Source organism: Anguilla anguilla, chromosome 18 (assembly GCF_013347855.1).
Source record: "Anguilla anguilla isolate fAngAng1 chromosome 18, fAngAng1.pri, whole genome shotgun sequence".
NCBI lineage: Eukaryota > Metazoa > Chordata > Actinopteri > Anguilliformes > Anguillidae > Anguilla > Anguilla anguilla.
In genome coordinates, this window is record NC_049218.1 from 14,771,855 (window position 1) to 14,790,080 (window position 18,226).

The window sequence follows — 18,226 nt, forward strand, 5'->3', positions numbered from 1 at the left end:
TCTTACATGTTACAACTGTATTTTAGATGCTATGCAATACATATATATATGTCTAACATATCCAGTACTGATATATTCAGTGAATATAAAGAGAAATGTAGCTTGCGAAAGTACAATTACTCCAAAGGTTGACCCTTGGCAACTATAGTGAAGCGGAGTGTTTCCCACAACTTAGGCTTAGGAAAAGAGAAAGGAAAACGCCATATTTGGTCAAATGGGTTTGGAGAAAACATATATTTTACGGCCAAAAATAATTGGTAGTTCCTGTGGTTAACTACCGCACAAAATGACAAGAAAGTAATTCGCTTAAATACCCACAGCTGCTACACAAATTTGAATGTAGTTGAACTACCATAGCTACCATAGCACAGGGGGGCGACACAGCTCAGGAGATAAGAGCGGTTGTCTGGCGGTCGGAGGGTTGCCGGTTTGATCCCCCGCCCTGGGCATGAGGAAGTGTCCCTGAGCAAGACACCTAACCCCTAATTGCTCTGGTGAATGCAAGGCATCAATTGTGAAGCGCTTTGGATAAAAGCACTATATAAATGCAGTCCTTTTTTTTGCCAGCAAACTTCTGCAAAATGTAACTACTAGTTTCCCCAGCACTGGTTATATTTAAACATATGAAACATGATTGCTGCAGCGCTGTAACTAATCACAACAGGCAGAAAATGATGTAAAACGACATTACTGTGGAAACGAGATATCCGTTCGGTAGGAGAGAGATGTGGTGCATTGATTGTATAGCCTGTGTGACTCATACAGAACACACTTAATAACATTCAGTGTGCCTCCAGGCTGTTTCTCAGTCATGTAGCACAGGGGAGCTTATTGTCTGTCACCGAACGTGCACAAAATTGATCTGCAGGGCCAGGACGCATGGCAATCAGTAAGAGCAGTTTGCAAATGGATATTGGTGCTGTATTAGCCTACTGGCCAAGAAAGAAATCATAAACAAGTGAAACGCACGCCGTTACTACAGACCTGACCCAAAACTGTGCCCCGTCTGAGAGTCTGAGGTAAAAACCCTCATCATTACTACATACCTGGCCCAAAACCCTGTCGCTTCTGAGAGTCTGAGATGCAAACCCACACCATTACTACAGACCTGACCCAAAACTCTGCCCCTTCTGAGAGTCTGAGATTCAAACCCACACCATTACTACAGACCTGACCCAAAAATCTGCCCCTTCTGTGAGTATGTGATGCAGATATTTAATTAAACACTGTTAATATGAATAAAGGGCTGCTTTTTGAGTTTGGTTCTTTTGCAGAAACGTGTCATGTACTCTGGTATGCAGGGCTAGTATTAACTCTGCACATTATTTCACTTTCACTCCATGCTTTTACAGAAGCAGTGGTTATTTGGGGTAAAATGGCTATGCACCAACTTGGCCACAAACCTGCAACCTTTCGACATAAAGCTCCATTTCTTAGCTGCTGTGTAATTTTCAGCCCTGCAGCGCCGACATCACGCTGGGATGACATCACTCAGGGATGACTCTTCCCCTCACAGCAACATTCCAGCGCAGTGGGATGCTGGAGCCTATCCCAGCGTGCATTGGGTGAGAGGCAAGAAACCAGAGGAATTCAAGCAGTATAAATGGACTGCATGTAAAAATTCTATGTGGCTCTGGAGAAGTCTGTCTGCTAAATGCCATACATGTACCAGGCCTGCTAGCAGAGCAGCGGTTTGTTCTGAGGGTCAGTTCTGTAAAGCAGGGGCTTTGAGTGACAGCTGAGAGGGAAGGAGCACTAACGATGAGAGAGTGAGCGTGTTTGTTTTACTCTAAAATAATCCGCCCCATACAAGTGGGACCAAACAGACCCCCAATACTCTTTTCTGCCAAAAACAGCAGCACCGCACCGTCAACTCGTTTGAAATGGGAGGAAGCCGCGCACTATGAGCAAAAACTCTGAGCACCCTGCTGTTAGCGCAGGAGATTAGCCCCATCACGCTAATGTCGCCGCTGGCCTCTCTCCCCCGCTTGGCTGGAGAAATGAGGAGCGCTGCTTTCATTAATCAGCGGAGCTGCGGGGCAGAAAGAGAGCTGGAGCACACAGCAAGGAGGGCGGGTCAGGCGGGGGAGATCAAACAGCCATTCCTCACTGGGCCCAGAGAGCTCCCCCTGGAGGTGAAAGGTCACGTTCAGCTCCTCCATTAGGCTGTCTGGGTCCTTGCGTTTGGACTCTTACTGCAGTATATTTTCTTGACACATGCACTCGCAATATAAGCTTGCAGTGTTAGCAGATTCCTATTTTTATAACCCAGATGTATTCACATTTGTGCATCTTGCTTATGCTGATTTTAGAGCAGTGGTAACCAGCCCTGTTCCTGGGGATCCACTGTCTTGTAGGTTTTCATATCAACGCTTATTTGGTGCCCCTGAGTCTGCTAATTAGCAGCTCAATAAGATCTCTAGCTGTTGAATGAGGTGTACTTTGTTAGGGCTGGAATTAAAAGCCAACAGGACAATAGATCTCCAAAAACATGGTTGGTTACTACTGTTTTAGAGCAATAAGCAGGTATTCCTAATGCCTTAAATTTCCTCCTCTCCCTCCTCTTCTCCTTCCCCCCACCTCTCCTCCATCCTTCTCTCCTCCCTTCCTCCTCCATCCTCTTCTCCTTCTCTCCACCTCTCATCCCTCCTCCCTCCTTTCCACATCTCCTCCCTTCTGTCCTCCCACCGTCCACCTCTCCTCCCCTCCTACCTCCCTCCTCCTCTCCTCCCTCCTTTCCTCCTGTCTCCTTTGCTCTCCCTTCGCCCTGCTGTCAGACTCCTTTGTGTCTGAGGGATGCTGATGCTATCTTGCGCTACTTAAAGATTTTGGGAGGCACAGTGGGTGCCCTTCTAATCTCCCTGCTTCTCCCGTTATCAGGCGCTGACCTTGTGGTCAGTTGAACGCTTTGTGCTTTCCCCAGAATGCGTCCCCCCTCATTCATTTTTTAAGAGCACGGCCAGACACCACCCGGCAGGGCACGGGGAACTCCAGCAGGCGCTTTGGCTGTGGATTCTGGGAATAAAGAGCCCAGCCTCAGTCTGCAAGTCACAGATAATCAATGCCAGATAATGAATGTGCAAAGGATCAGTCATTTGTCTGTTTAAAGGAGGTGTGGATGAGTACAGGCTGCATCCGTCTGATCAACGTCACCGCTAATGACATGAAGTCTGCCACCTGTGTACCCTGTGGGAACGAACTGTCCATTTCAGCAGAACACTCAATACATGCTAACTTGATTTGCTGTGTGCTAACTTAATTGGACTTGAAAATGCATGCAACTATGCAGGAGTAAATGGGCTTTGTAATGGAGTTATAGGGATATACTTGTCCTTCACTTACCTAGCAACCCAAATCCACCCCTCCCCCCCCCCCCCCCCCCCCCCCTTCCCAGGAAGGAAAGCTAACATGGGCTTTCTTCAGGTTTATGGTTATTAAAACAGCGTGGCCTGTTTACCTGTATAATTCCAGTGCAAAGCCTCGTGAGCGCAGATAATATCTCGAAAGCACTGTGATAGAGAAAGTCCGCCATCTAGTGGTAACTTGATAATTAATACCGCGGCGGAATCTTATAAGTAGTCCGAATACATAGAGAAATCCTGCCACCTGCGGTGTTGATAGATTTTTAACCGTTTACTTGATTACGTAGTCAAAGGCAAAAGACCTAATTATCTTAATTTTAAAATGTCATTACCATATGGATTTCTCTATCCTAGGTGCGGCTGTTCATCTCTTCATATATGTCTTTTGTATTTTGTGTCTATTTTGTAAACAAATAAATACATTTTAAAAAGCTCAGGTTGATTAATAGAACGTTTGATATTCTAAAGAAGGTGGATCAAACTTGGGGTTGAAAATATGAATCAGGGTCCCGATTGAGCATCTCGGGAACATTGCGCTGCTGAGAGTTTTTCAGACACTGGACATTTATTATGAGAGACGACGTAAATTTGAGGAGGTTTTGGCAGCGGTTGATGGGTGGACTTCTGCTCACCGCGGCTGTAAATGTTACCCAGACGGCCGGTGGTTGAAGCCGGAGGCACCAGGAGACGATCGCGTCTATACTCGCGCCATGTCGTTTTTCAGCCGGAGCGGCTCCAGCCGGACGGGGTTCCCTTGCGCTTGCCGGTAAATCTTTGTAATTAACTGACTCACTCCCCCGTTTCTCACTGTTCCGTTTGATCAGAACAGGGCGTCCCCGGAGAGCCACGGGCTCCATTAATCACTTCACTCCTGCTTCATCACCTGTGCGCAGCATCATCATCATCACGCCTGGTCAATCCCTGCAATCCTCACACTAAACACAAATTGTAAACTGCTCGTTGGAGACAAAAAGAATTCTGGTCTAATCTAATGGCTTTCCTGGTGCTATTAGGTAGAATATGGGGCCACCACAAACTGTAGCCTGCTTACTACCGGAAAACCTAAGTTACCTGATGCAGCCATTCCTTTAGTTCCCTTAAGAAGGGCACATGTGGCACCAGTGACCTTGGTGGGGTCCCAGCAAACTTGGTGGCACCCCAGTGACTTTGATGGGGCCCCAGCAATTTTGGTGCGGTCCCAATGACATTGGTGGCACCCCAGTGACCTTGGTGGCACCCCAGTGACTTCGATGAGGCCCCAGCAACCTTGGTGACACCCCAGTGATCTTGCTGGGGCCCCAGTGGTGCTGCTCTTTGCTTCATAATGGGAGGCTTTGCACTTAGAGCTGCTCCTGAAGGTAAATCTAACAGCATTCATCTCAATCATATGATCTGTGCATTAAATAAGAGCCCCTATAACCATTCTTTCATTGGCTCAGTTCTGGGAAACAGTGTATTTCCCCCCCATACACCCGCACTGCAGCTTTGTGTAATCTCTCAACCATACAGCAAAGTGACCTCATCTTTACTAGTTTTCCATACAGGTAATTTGTTTGCCCAATAAAACATGATAATTAGATCAAAGGTAATTAGATTGTGTACAAGTGCACCAGTGATGAAATATTGGTATGGTGTTGCCACCAGATGGTGCTAGAGTATATGAATGTGAGAACATGAAAATGTCCTTAATTCTACACTAAATCATTTTTCATTATGAATGGCAATATTATATGATTATTTCCTGTTCTTAAAACTAACTCACACTGCTGATTAACCTGCAAAGTTACCTGTTGTGTGTGTGTGTGTGCGTGCGTGCATGCCTGCATGTGTGTGTGCGCATGTGTGCATGCTTGCAGTCATGCATGTGTGTGTGTATGCGTGCGGGCGCATGTGTGTAAGTGTGTGTGTGTGTATGAATGCATACGCGCATGCGTACATGTGTGTGTGTGCTTGCAGGCGTGCATGTGTGTGTGTGTGCGTGTATGTGTGAAGGTGTGTGCGTGCGTGTGTGTGTGTGTGTGTGTCTGCCTACGCATGCATGCATCTATCTGTGCATGTGTGTGTCCACTAATGGAGACACTGAAACTCTGTCTCCAAATGGCATATCACCCCCATCCCCAGGCAGTCAGATAAGATGGGGTAAGATAAAGGAGTCTGTGGCTGCTGGATGTAGATGTGGGAGTCCTGCTGCATAAGTCCTTTTCTGTAGCAATTGGGGAAATGAAGCAGCTTCTTCATGATGGTTGGAGCTCTCATGAACCAATCAAAACCTTTTCTTTTCCCCACAGAATAATACTCTAATTGGTTAAAATGGGTGAGCCTCTGATGATGTGTTTTGTGGGTTTGTGAAGCCCCACTGTAGCAGTAGTAACTCTGGTCTGGTTTGCTGATCTGGTGATTCCTCTGATGGAAGAGAAACATGCTCATGAACTTTTAGGTTAATTAGCACCTTGGCACATGAATGCAGGCTGGCCATTCGTTGTCCTGTGTGCTTTTATATCATCCTGCAACAGGAAGTGACATCACAATAAATCATTCTAAAAAAGTAGGCCCATGAATTCCAGGAAGTGACATACAAATGCAAAGATAAACATATTTTCTATTATAAGAACAGGCATAGATATTGAAATAATGTGGGAAAAGCATAAATAACTGACAGCTTGGGAGGGGGTCAAAAGTACAGGCAGAATTTGGTGGTTTTGAGAAGTCTGTCTCATTTAGTTATTTCAGTGGTGACCATATTTCATACTGAAGTTTTATGTTTTTTTTTTTTTTGAGGTGTGAGATCACAAATATGCGCTTAGAATGTTAACTTAACTTAAGCTGGTGTAACAATCACTACTGGTAATTGAAAGCAGTGGAGTTATAGGACACTATTAGAACATTGAAAAAAGAAACATTCCAAAAAACCTATTCTTCAAGGGGTTAATGAACTAATAGCACAGAAATAAGTCCCTTAGTACCTCCTGCCTACATTGCAATCACAATATCCTCTCCCTGTTTGTCCCCTGGTGGCCAGTAAACTGTTCAGCTAAGCAGCAGGATAAGTGAGGCATTATGATTTTTTAATGTTAATTAGCATTCATCCCCAGACGGCGCTTGTTTTAATTGCTGTCATTTGATGGCTAAATTAGCGAGGCGTGCTCACAGCATTGCGCTCTGCTCTGTTTGTGTGAAAAGGGTTAGCCGAGTGTTTCTCTGTGACACTTGAAAAGCTCTTCATTCACTCAGCTGCACTATTCTGCCATAAGCCATAAAGGCTGTTTTCAAACCCCTCATGCCTTTTCTCAAAGAACACATTTTCAGAGTAAAATAGCTGCTGTTTGATAGCATTCAGTAGGCTTACTGTGCACTTGCGAAAAATGTGCAGCATGTTCCATATCAAAGAACTGTGCCATGTGCAACCCCCATTGCCGTTTCCAAACTTGGCTGGTGTCTAAGAAGAGTAGTTTGAACACGTCACTTCTGCAATGCAGCTTGTCCTTGTGTGAGGCTCCAAATGAGCGTATTGCTGGGTTGTAATTATTTTGCTGTGGACTAAAAAGCACACATGTAAAAGCAGTCATATATGCCAACTTCCTATGAACGGCACCAGAAAGGTGACACCTAGGTTCACAGAGGACTCTTCAGCACTGAGTTGCTTCTCTTCTGTTCAAAGCAGAGCACATCAGTCAGTAAGGCATTACGTTTCCTCACAGCCCAGGGATTTGATGAAGCTGGCATTTGAAAGAACACAGACAGCGCTGGAAGTACAGACAGGCTACACCACTGCTTGGGAGGTGGTGGTCCATGAGAACATACCATACAAATGACAGACAGCCATGGACGTGAGAACAATACAATATGGAAAAAAAGTTACAGTTTGATGTTTTAATATATGTCCTCAGTGGACATGTATAAACAAAGGCATTTTTGTTTCAACTTTTTGAAATAATAAATAAGAAGAGTGCCTTGCTAATATTTGGAAGACTATATGGAATAAGGTATGTTATTTTACTCTACGGTATGGGGGCACTTTCATAGGTAAAATGGGGTGGTATAAGCCAGTACTTCGGTTCTAGTACAAATAATGACTAAATGTTTTTTACTGTTCTGTGTTGGCCAAAGCAAGCCGCTGAGATGTTAACTGTTGCTGTTGTTTAAACAGAACTTTGGCATTCCTTATTCATGGCACACACTCCTACAGTAGGGACAGTTTGGACTGTTGTGCCAGACCAGAAGCTAGTATCTGTCTGTTTCCTTGGCATACTGGCAAAGCGCATCCATTGAGTGAGAAAAGAGGGGCAGAGAAGTCCTGGCAAGGCAAGCCCTGCTCCCCGGGGGTCTCATTCAGAGAAAGGCCAGGCCAGGTTCAGAGGCCTGAGGGTGGGCTTGGCCTTTGAAGTGCAGTGGAGCCAGAGAGCAGAAGATCATCCAGGGCCCTGCAGTCCAGATCTGACAGCCTTGGGCCAGGGCACCAGCACTCCTCAAATGAAACCAGTAAACCTGCTCAGCTTCCAGAACTGCTTCAGCGCAAACAGTTTATCTGCAGAGGCAGCAACAAAAAGGTAGATTGTTTTACATTCTCTTTTTGTCAACAAATTGAAAGACATTTGATTATGCCAGTAGGCCTATTCCCTGCCTATTTAAAATGAAAAGTTGGGGGGAAAAATCCACACCTAAAATATTTAGTGCGTTTATTAATGTTAATAAATGCATGGATGTAGATTCCGGGCGGATAGGGGTGACACGTCCTCCCCAACTTTGGGAACATGTCAAATGGTCTCCCCCCAACATTATAACGTCGTTTTGGGTGGTACTATTAATGCCCCTCCTCCAAAAAAATAATAATAATAATAATAATGATTAATTAATTAATTAATTAATTAAATTAAATTAAATCATCCAACAGAAAAATCCCTATTTGTTGCCCCCCCAAAACTGAAATGAGATCTACGTTCTCAAATAAATTACGGGGCTGCCCCTAGCGGCCCGTGGTGGTACTGCTGTGTAGCTAATCACGCCCCGCCTGTGAGCGTGTAGACGCCAAGGCTCTCCGGTTAGCGGTCTGCTGCTGGAGGGAGACCGTCATACAGGGAAGGAAGGAGGGGGAGAGCCACTCGCTGCGAGGACCAGTGCCAGACAGCTTGAGCTGAAGCCCGGGAGAGACGATGATGGCGGCTGCTGTAGAGAGAGGAGGGGTTCGGGCTGCCTTCTTAAACCCAGGCAGCGGCGGTGGCGGTGGACCAGCGCCGGTAGCTGCCCCGGTTGGACTCGGAGCGGGAGCTGGAACCGTTGGCTCTGGAGGTCCGATGTCCGTCCCAATGAACCTTTTTGCCACTTGGGAAATAGACCGCTCTTCTCCAAGCTGTGTTCCGAGGTATTTTATTATTATTATTATTATTATTATTAGTAGTAGTAGTAGTAGTAGTAGTAAGTTTTTGTACATGATTGATCGTAACGTTCGCCAAGTTTCCGTTACTGTCGTGCTGATCATACTTGTGCGGTTTCCTGAGCATCAGCAAGACTGGCGTTTCTCGTGCACAATCTGTCAGTTGGTTTTTGTGTTTGTGACAAAACAGCTGTTAGTTTGGAGGTGTGGCTTGCTGATCTTGCTACCAAGTTTATATTTTTCAGAAATAACCTTATACGTGTGTGTGTGTAGTTTATTGAGATATTCCTGAAAATATTTCACCATTGTTAAACTGCCTGTACTGTTGCGTTGTGGAATGCTACCAAGAACTACCAGGCTAATGTTATCCACGAACCGTTAAATCTCATACGGAGCCTTTCACAAGCAGTTTTAAACTGTACGTAAGTGTACCGAGAGTAGTACATAAATACTGGCGACCTGCTACTTGGATAGCCAACTTGGCTTATTTGTCTCTTGGCTTTAAAAAGTTATCTGCTGGCTACTAGCAGGATTTCACTCGCTGTTTGGAGGATACTCTTAACAGACATTAGTGAGTGAAAGGATCGTGTTCTCCAAGTCCCGAAACTATTGTGTTTTAAAACCGCCCTACCCTCTGTAGGCAGAGTTACTGTGAATATGTGTTGAAGTGTGAAACTTATCGGGGATGAGTTTCTAAATAAGTGAACGTGGTTCAGCTAGCTGTGGTCTACATCAGAATTAGGTTCAAAATCAGTTTAACGTTTTCCCAAACTCTGGGTCTGTTTCATATAGGCTATCTGAGCAAGTGGAATGACAAAGGACGTTTCTTTTTCTTGTTTCTTTTTGCTGTTTTATCAAAGGTTGACTGCTTGTCTTTACATTGCCTATGGGTGCCTTGTCTTTTTCAATAGTCTTGCTGTGGCTTGCATTTGTTGTACACTGTATTTAGGGGATTTATAAACTTTCCTGCATATAATTTATGTGATAATGGCGTCTCAGTATTTTCCACCAGTTTCCCTACCTGGTTCAATTCAGTTAGAAGCAGCACAACGTGACAAGAAAAGACCTTCAGAAGCACCTTCAGAACAGTGGAAACAAGCGAACGTTCCTGTTTGTTGTTACTACTCGTTTGCTGACTGCTGACATTGCTTTTCCACACTTGTTTTGTCCCTGCCACAGGATCCCCCCCTTAACCCTTATGCTGTTTACCGCAGACAGTTTTTGTCTATATATATAAAGGAGAGAGAGATGATGTTTTCAATTTTAACAACACTTCATCTTTTCTTAAATGTTGCTTAAAAGTAGAGAACTTCACTGCTCAGATGAGGCTTGCGGTCTGTTCCCCCTGCTTTGTGCTCTGTGGAGCTTAACTACGGTAAACAGACCAAAAGGTCAGAAACAGAATATCCAGTTGTGATGTACGGGTGGAATTTCACATTTAAGCTCAGAAAAGCCTGACAGTGTGATGCTGCTGTATGGAAATTCCCCGGGACAAGCCAAAGCATCATCCGCTAGATATATAAATTTCCCACTATAGATTTCCCACAGGTAGCACTTCATGCAGCCTCTTTTCTTTTTTGTTTGCAGTGAAATGTCTGGTAAACTATGATGAAGTGACATGAGGAAATACTAGCCTTATTCTTTCTTGCTGCATTTCTTTATGTTAAATGATTTGTGAGGATTCATTTCCAAATTTCCTGTGGTCTTATTGGATGATTCTGTGCGGCACACAGTGCAATGTCGTCATTTGATATAAGGAAAGGTTAAAGGCCGCGGCAGGGCTCAGTGGTTGATGCCTCCTGCGCAGCTTATGTGAGTCTCTCTCCTGTGTCTGCTGTTCCTGTCAGGCTGCATTTCTCAGAAATGTGTGCGTGTGAGTGTGTGTGTGCGTATGTGCAAGTGTGTGTGTGTGTGTGTGTGTGCACGCGTGTATGTTTATGTGTGTGTGTGTGTGCATGCGTGTGCATGTGTGGAGAGAGAGAGTGTGTGTGGGCTGAGCCTAGCGAGCGCTAGCATCAGAGCACTGTGATTTCCACCACATGCCTGCGGCGGTGTGAGTCCTGCTGTTTCCTGAGCACTAAATCTGCGAGCACCCAGCTGGCAAACTGAAGCCGCTAGTGCGTGACAAACCCTTTCCTCATTGGCTTTGCTAGCAGAGCTAGCGCTGTCAGAAGTGGGCATGCTACAGACTCAGGCTAGCAGAGCTAGTGCTATGAGAAGTCGGCATGCTGCAGACTCAGGCTAGCAGAGCTAGCGCTGTCAGAAGTGGGCATGCTGAAAATGTTGCCATTTGATGTAGCCTATTGTACCAGAGTTAGCTTATGCTACTATAATTTTCATCTTCAGCCCCTAAACTGGTTGCAATTAGCCTAAATACATACAGTGTGCAAAATAATATAAATTCAGATACACATGATAATAAACACTACACATGTTTTGTAAAAATACAGACATATACATGTACATGATGGATTTACAAAACAACCCATGACCACTCCCATTTTTTCTTAAAAATATCTGCACACTTCCTGACAGCTTTGGAACTATTGACCTGATTAACAGTTTTCACAGTGTAGGTTCTTTCACTGGGGAAAATGGCCGTGCTGAGAGATTGCGAGATAAATCTTCACTCAGTAATCAAATGTGTGTTTAAATCAGTTAGGGAGCCAAAGCAAAATTAATTATTCATGTGGTTTAATTGTAGTGGAACTAGTCGGAGCTATGAGTGTGCAGTAAGGAGGAGAGAAATGGAGGAGAGAGAGAGAGAGAACGAGAGAGAGAGATGGAGGGGAAGGGAGAGGCAGAGAGAGAGAGATGGAGGGGAAGAGAGGCAGAGAGAGATGGAGGGGAAGGGAGAGGCAGAGAGAGAGAGATGGAGGGGAAGGGAGAGGTAGAGAGAGATGGAAGGGAAGGGATAGGCAGAGAGAGAGAGATGGAGGGGAAGAGAGGCAGAGAGAGAGGTGGAAGTGAACAGAGGCAGAGAGATGAAGGGGAAGGGAGAGGTGGAGAGAGAGGTCGAGATGGAGGGGAAGAGAGGCAGAGAGAGATGAAGGGGAAGGGAGAGGCAGAGAGAGAGAGATGGAGGGGAAGAGAGGCAGAGAGAGATGGAGGGGAAGGGAGAGGCAGAGAGAGAGAGATGGAGGGGAAGGGAGAGGTAGAGAGAGATGGAAGGGAAGGGAGAGGCAGAGAGAGAGAGATGGAGGGGAAGAGAGGCAGAGAGAGAGGAGGAAGTGAACAGAGGCAGAGAGATGAAGGGGAAGGGAGAGGTGGAGAGAGAGATCGAGATGGAGGGGAAGAGAGGCAGAAAGGGAAAGATGGAGGTGAACAGAGGCACAGAGAGAGAGATAGGCGGTGGCCATTGCCCAAAAGGTTTCTCTGTTTTTCTTCGTCTCACAAAGTAGTACATAAGAAACTGCCATTTTAACTGCGATTGCTCCATAGTGCACAGCTGATTTCACATTGTTGAGTCACTCAGAAATCAGCCTCCAGCTGAGCTTTTAACCAACCATAACTCATTCTCAATCTCACTCACTCATCTTTAATTCATGTTAGGGTTATTTTGACTTAACGGGCACATCTCCTTATAGAAAGGTAATTTTCTGTGGACTTTGATGTGCTTGTTCCTTGTTTTGCTTTCGGGCCTGGTGATAAGAGTAGTGGTTGTATTGCTGTGGCCGCTTTGATGTAATAATGACACAGTGAGAGAGACGGGTTCAGTGTGGTGTCCCACTGCTGTTTTAGCATCTCTCCAAGTCCACAGAGGGGCCACTTCTGTTGAACGTCAAACTTATTTTCTTTTTGGTTATGGCACTACAGGCAAATGATCTTTAAGGTAAAGCCACGATTAGGAAACATTCATATGCCCCCCTGTGGGTGGGGTGGGGGGGTTTGTAGCTGTGTTGGATCTGGGGGGGGCGGGCAGGCAATGTGGTCCCCTCCTCTACAGAAGAAAAACGCATGGAAAAGTGGCCATCTCTCCTGCTGTGTGATATAGTTTAGGGTGAACGGAGAATATTTTGGGTGAGGGGAGCATATTTTTGGTTTGGGGGCAGGGGGAGCTTTGGGTGTGGGGGCAGGAGGAACATTGTGTGTGGGGGTGGGGGGAGCATATTTTGGGTGTGGGGTGGGGGCGGGGTCTAGCTCTAGGGCTGGGGGGGTTTAGCAGTGCTGCAGGACAGCCGAGGGTTAGGGTTAGTAAATGAGAAGCACATGTGCAGTTGGCTGCAGGACAGACAAGAATTGGGGTCTGAAGGAGATCAGCTGAGCTCAGAGTGAAGCTCAGAGGAAACAAGCGCTAATATCAGCCAGTCAGCTTTATCATAGGGCACGGTTGGCCAATTCTGCTTTTATCATAGAGCATGATCGGCCAATGTGCTTTCTCATCGGGCACGACTTGCCAATCTGCTTTATCATAGGGCACAATCAGCCAATCCAGTTTATCGTATAGTAATAATGATAATTTAATGTTACGTGTAATATTGTTTGTGTGAAGGGTCTCTTTCTCGGTGGTGCTGAATTACTGAAGTTCAGTTGCCGAGCTCACCTCCTAGCAGGAAGTGTTTGAGAACAGAGCTGATTCAAGGGCTTTGAGTTCAGGCAGCCGGACGGCTTTTTTAGGCGGTGTCCTCTCCGTGAACCTGGATCAGTGTGCAGTGCTGATATCCTGACCTTCCGCTGAAACGTGAAGTCTGTATGCATGAAGAGTGCTCGTGCTGGAGACAGGCGGTTATCAGGAATGCACAGGATGCCGTGCAGTGGCACAGGACAGGCTGGAGAGCCGGGTCATATTGGTGCTGGGTCTTAGTGCCTTTCTCCCTGCAGTGTGTGGGGTTGCTTTGGCTGTGCTTTCAATGGTCAGGGTGGCCCTCCTGGCTGTGCCAGCTCTCCACGCTCTGCACGCTTTCTCTCTGAGCTTTCCTCTCAGGAACAGATATCTGTTAAATGTCACTGAACACGAGAGAAAGAGAGGATAGATAAAGAGCTCCCACACGGATAAAGAACTTAAAATTTCTTTTGTGAAATAGAAGATTCAGTTTGCAGACGATGAAGAAACCGGAGCCACTGAGGTCATTGCAGCGTTCTGTGTAAACTCACCTGCTCAGGTGTTCTGTGTAAAGCTCAGGTGTTCTGTGTAAAGCTCAGTTGTTCTGTGTAAAGCTCACCTGCTCAGGTGTTCTATGTAAAGCTCAGGTGTTCTGTGTAAAGCTCCGGTGTTCTGTGTAAACTCACCTGCTCAGGTTTTCTGTGTAAAGCTCAGGTGTTCTGTGTAAACTCACCTGCTCAGGTGTTCTGTGTAAAGCTCAGGTGTTCTGTGTAAAGCTCAGGTGTTCTGTGTAAACTCACCTGCTCAGGTGTTCTGTGTAAACTCACCTACTCAGGTGTTCTGTGTAAAGCTCAGGTGTTCTGTGTAAACTCACCTGCTCAGATGTTCTGTGTAAAGCTTAGGTGTTCTGTGTAAACTCACCTGCTCAGGTGTTCTCTGTAAAGCTCAGGTGTTCTGTGTAAACTCACCTGCTCAGGTGTTCTGTGTAAAGCTCAGGTGTTCTGTGTAAACTCACCTGCTCAGATGTTCTGTGTAAAGCTCAGGTGTTCTGTGTAAACTCACCTGCTCAGGTGTTCTGTGTAAAGCTCAGGTGTTCTGTGTAAACTCACCTGCTCAGATGTTCTGTGTAAAGCTCAGGTGTTCTGTGTAAACTCACCTGCTCCGGTGTTCTCTGTAAAGCTCAGGTGTTCTGTGTAAACTCACCTGCTCAGGTGTTCTCTGTAAAGCTCAGGTGTTCTATGTAAAGCCCACCTGCTCAGTTGCTCTGTGTAAGCTCTCCTGCTCAGGTGTTCTGTGTAAACTCGCCTGCTCAGGTGTTCTGTGTAAAGCTTAGGTGTTCTGTGTAAAGCTCAGGTGTTCTGTGTAAAGCTTAGGTGTTCTGTGTAAAGCTCAGGTGTTCTGTGTAAAGCTAAGGTGTTTTGTATAAAGCTCACCTGCTCAGGTGTTCTGTGTAAACTCGCCTGCTCAGGTCTTCTGTGTAAAGCTCAGGTGTTCTGTGTAAAGTTCAGGTGTTCTGTGTAAAGCTCAGGTGTTTTGTATGAAGCTCACCTGCTCAGGTGTTCTGTGTAAACTCGCCTGCTCAGGTGTTCTGTGTAAAGCTCAGGTGTTCTGTGTAAACTTGCCTGCTCAGGTGTTCTGTGTAAAGTTTTGGTCTTTGGGTTCTGGTCTCATGCCAGTGGTACTGCTGTTCTCTTTCTTCTGAATGTCCTCCTCCTGAAGGAGCTCAAAGTTCCTCCCTCTTTGTGGAATGCATGATGTAACTAACATTTTATTTATGCACCAACCAGTTAAATACACATTGGACAGTAGAAAGAGAAAAAAGCCTTTAAGCAGTTCATGGCCAATCCCATGGTGCCTTTCACCAAATTGCCTTCATGGCTTGAAGTTCTTGCCCCCTTGAAAGTGACGTCATCCAATTTGAAAGCACTTCAAAGAGGCTAGAATTTGCTGCCTCCGGCCTTTAGATGGCTTTGGTATCCAGGCCATTGTGGATGTGCAGCGTGAAAGCTTCCTCACAATGCTGCCTCTGTCACTGTGTTTGAGTGGCCTGAGCTTGCATCACTGAGGCCCTTAAAACGAGCCTCAGCTGTGCCGTGTGCTTTAACCCCCCCCTTCACCTCCCCCCCCCTCCCCCCACCATTCTGCCTGTGAAGATCTGCACATGTGCAACAGGACTCAGGTCTCAGTGAAGTCTTAATATCTAACATTTAAACGTCTAACATTTTTTATTTGTCCCACTATTTTTGAAGGGCAGTTAAAAATGTAGTTCATCTTTTTCCTAAGAAAGCAAAATGCTTCTTCTAATTAGCCTGTCGTTAGCTGTTAGTGATGTGTAGCACAGCTAGACTCACACATTGGTAAGCTCACTGCTTATAGTCTGGCGACTGTTTTTCGCTGCCAAGAGCGAACCTACACAGGAGTCCAGGAATGGTGTTTCTCTGCTGTTCCATTTTCAAAGTAGCCTGGTTTTCTGGCAGGTTTCACTTTGAAAACATTCAAAATGATCCTTGTGTGTTTGTGTTGGTGACTGCCTCCAGACTCAGTCGTTCATGCCTAATTTGCTTGCCCATGGTGCATTGCTGCTACACAACCCTTGACAGTGCTGTGTCTCTTGCTGTGCCTTACTACATATTAAAAGCAGGCCTGGCCAATCAGCAATAGACTGACATGTAGGGGAAGCACTTGTAGTACATGAATGATGAGAGTGGTCTGTAAAGAGAAGAGGGCAGGAAGAGAAGCGCCTGGGGTTTGTCATCATGAATCTGTAATGGAGGGTCATGGCTGCGTCTGTGAGCTCTTACTGTAAGTTCAGCAGTGCAGTGACGGCAGTGACAGCAGTGCAGCTTATTTCACAGCCAGGAAGGGCAGGACCGGTGTCTGTTAAACACATGGCTGCTTCAGGCTCTGCCTCCCCATCCTCACCCCGTCCTCATATGAAGTGTGTGTGCAGCTGTACGCTCTTGTAAAATCGTTATTTTTAAATGAGAGGGGCTGTGTTCTGGCTCCCTGGTACACTGTTCATTGCAGCTTGCTCTTCTGAAGCGTGACCAGCTTCTTATTGTTCATAAGCTCTGATTTTTGTCTCTTGTTGTCTAACTTATCTGATGTCTGTTTTTAATTTTTTTTTCCATTGAGTGTGTGTGTGTGTGTGTGTGTGTGTGTGCGCGCGCGCTGTGGGCTACTCCTCAGCTCTGTTAACTTGCACCACAGACAAATGAGCTGAGCTCTGAATGGACCGTCTTCCTTATGGAATTTCATGCTTTTATAAAACATTCAGCAGCTTTTAAACAACTGGGCTCTTTATTTGGAGTCAGTAATGCACTGAGCAGGAGCGGCTAATGCTGCACCTTGGGGGCACTGGGGCTGAGTGCAGTGGCTGAACATAGTGGCGGGGAACGTAGCGACTGAGCGTAGTAGCTGAGTGTAGCGTCTAAGCGTAGTGACGGAAGCGTAGCAGGTGGGTGTAGCAGCAAGGAATGTAGCGACTAGTAGTGGTGGAGACAGTTAGACTGTCTATAGCCTTTAGCTAATAGCCCACTGTACTACTAGTCCACTGCACGGTGATCCATTTATATTTCCAGCTGCAGTGTTTTCTGAAGCAGGTCAGAAGTATAATGTACCTGAGGGAAGTGTTCCATCGTGCAGCACACCTTTTGTCTGAACGGCACAGGTAGCCTGGCTCTGGAACTGCATTCAGGGCTTGGGTCTGACACAGTTTGGCAAATTGTGGCTAGCACAAAAAAGGCCACAAAGAGACAGGGCCACAGAGAGGTGGAGTCAGAAAACATCTGTTTTCCCAGGTAAAGCCTAAGGAACAGGGACGACTTAATATTATGGGTGGTCCGGAATGTTCCACCTGTGGGCTCAAATGGATCTGAACTTAGAGCCCTGTTAGCAGAGATGGTCCCATTAGCGCATTCATATGGTAATGAAGCAGGGCTTTTATCCTGATGTCCTAGCGCGCTAAGCTAATGGACGAGAGGCCGAGGTGCTGTATTCTGCCAGAGGGGGGGGGGAGTCTGTGGCTTTGTGCTGCTCTCTCTGAAGTGCTCTGCTCCCAGTGCCCTCTATGGCTCCTTCCTGCTTGAAACAGCAGCGCCTTTGTGCATTGAGCCTTTTTACCCCAGAGCATCTTTACTTCTCTGTGTGTTTACACATCCCTTCAGTGAGGGCCTGGGGGCCGGAAGCACTTCTGCCTGAAATATCCTTCAGTATCACCACGCTGCCTCACACCATCATACTCATACAGAGGGGTCTGAATTTGTTGTGTGTGGTGATGCTGGATATCTTTGAGCTCACCCTTAGCCTTTCCAGAGATACTGTAATTATTCTGATGGCCGGCTTCTCCCTAGATTCAGAATGGTGATAATAATGGCACAAACAAGTGAGGTGTGCCCTTCTCTCCTCTCCTCTCCTCTCCCCCCTCCTCTCCTCTCTTCTGCTCTCTTTTCTTCTTTTTCCTTTTCCTCTCCTCTCCTCTCTTCTCCTCTCCCCTCCTCTCCTTGCCTCTCGTCTCTTCTCCTCTTCCCTCTTGGTTCATGATTGACAGGTGTCCTCTGCTCTGCCTGCTGGTTGCCCTGGTCCTGCCGGGGCAGGTAAATTCAGTGAAACATACGCCCCTCAGACCTGAACTGCTTGTGATGATTGACAGGGTCATCAAATCCAGTGCAGAGAAACCACTGTTCCTGCCTCTTCAGAGTAGCCAATGTTCCCAGTTTCCAAATTTTGTAAATCAGTTGTCTTAAAACCACCTCACAAAATGCCCCTGCACCTGCCAAACCAATGATGTAATGCCACAGTGTACCTCAGTGGCAAGCCAGCTTTGCCAAAGGCTATGTGCAAATATTCAGGAAATATTGAATCTGCACTTCACTGACATCAGCTGGAGCAATGACTGTGCACTCAGTCCTCCAGGAGGCCCAACTGATGTCCCATAGCACACTGCAGTTT

At 46.2% G+C, this 18,226-nt stretch overlaps 1 protein-coding gene across 6 annotated transcripts in view; it reads left to right on the forward strand.

The window, feature by feature from the left end:
• LOC118218189 (phosphofurin acidic cluster sorting protein 1-like) overlaps nt 1–18,226 on the forward strand; it is a 129,594-nt gene that overhangs the window by 89,938 nt on the left and 21,430 nt on the right. For 2 of the 6 annotated variants that reach the window (XM_035400672.1, XM_035400671.1), the window contains exon 1: nt 8,339–8,721. The exons of 2 other annotated variants lie outside the window; for them this stretch is intronic. In XM_035400672.1, the coding sequence (XP_035256563.1) occupies nt 8,513–8,721 (209 nt within the window). In that variant the 5' untranslated portion in view covers nt 8,339–8,512. Of the gene's footprint in view, nt 1–7,888; nt 7,910–8,338; nt 8,722–18,226 lie in introns of those variants that run through there. 2 more of the 6 variants (XM_035400670.1, XM_035400669.1) reach the window with 2 other exon arrangements.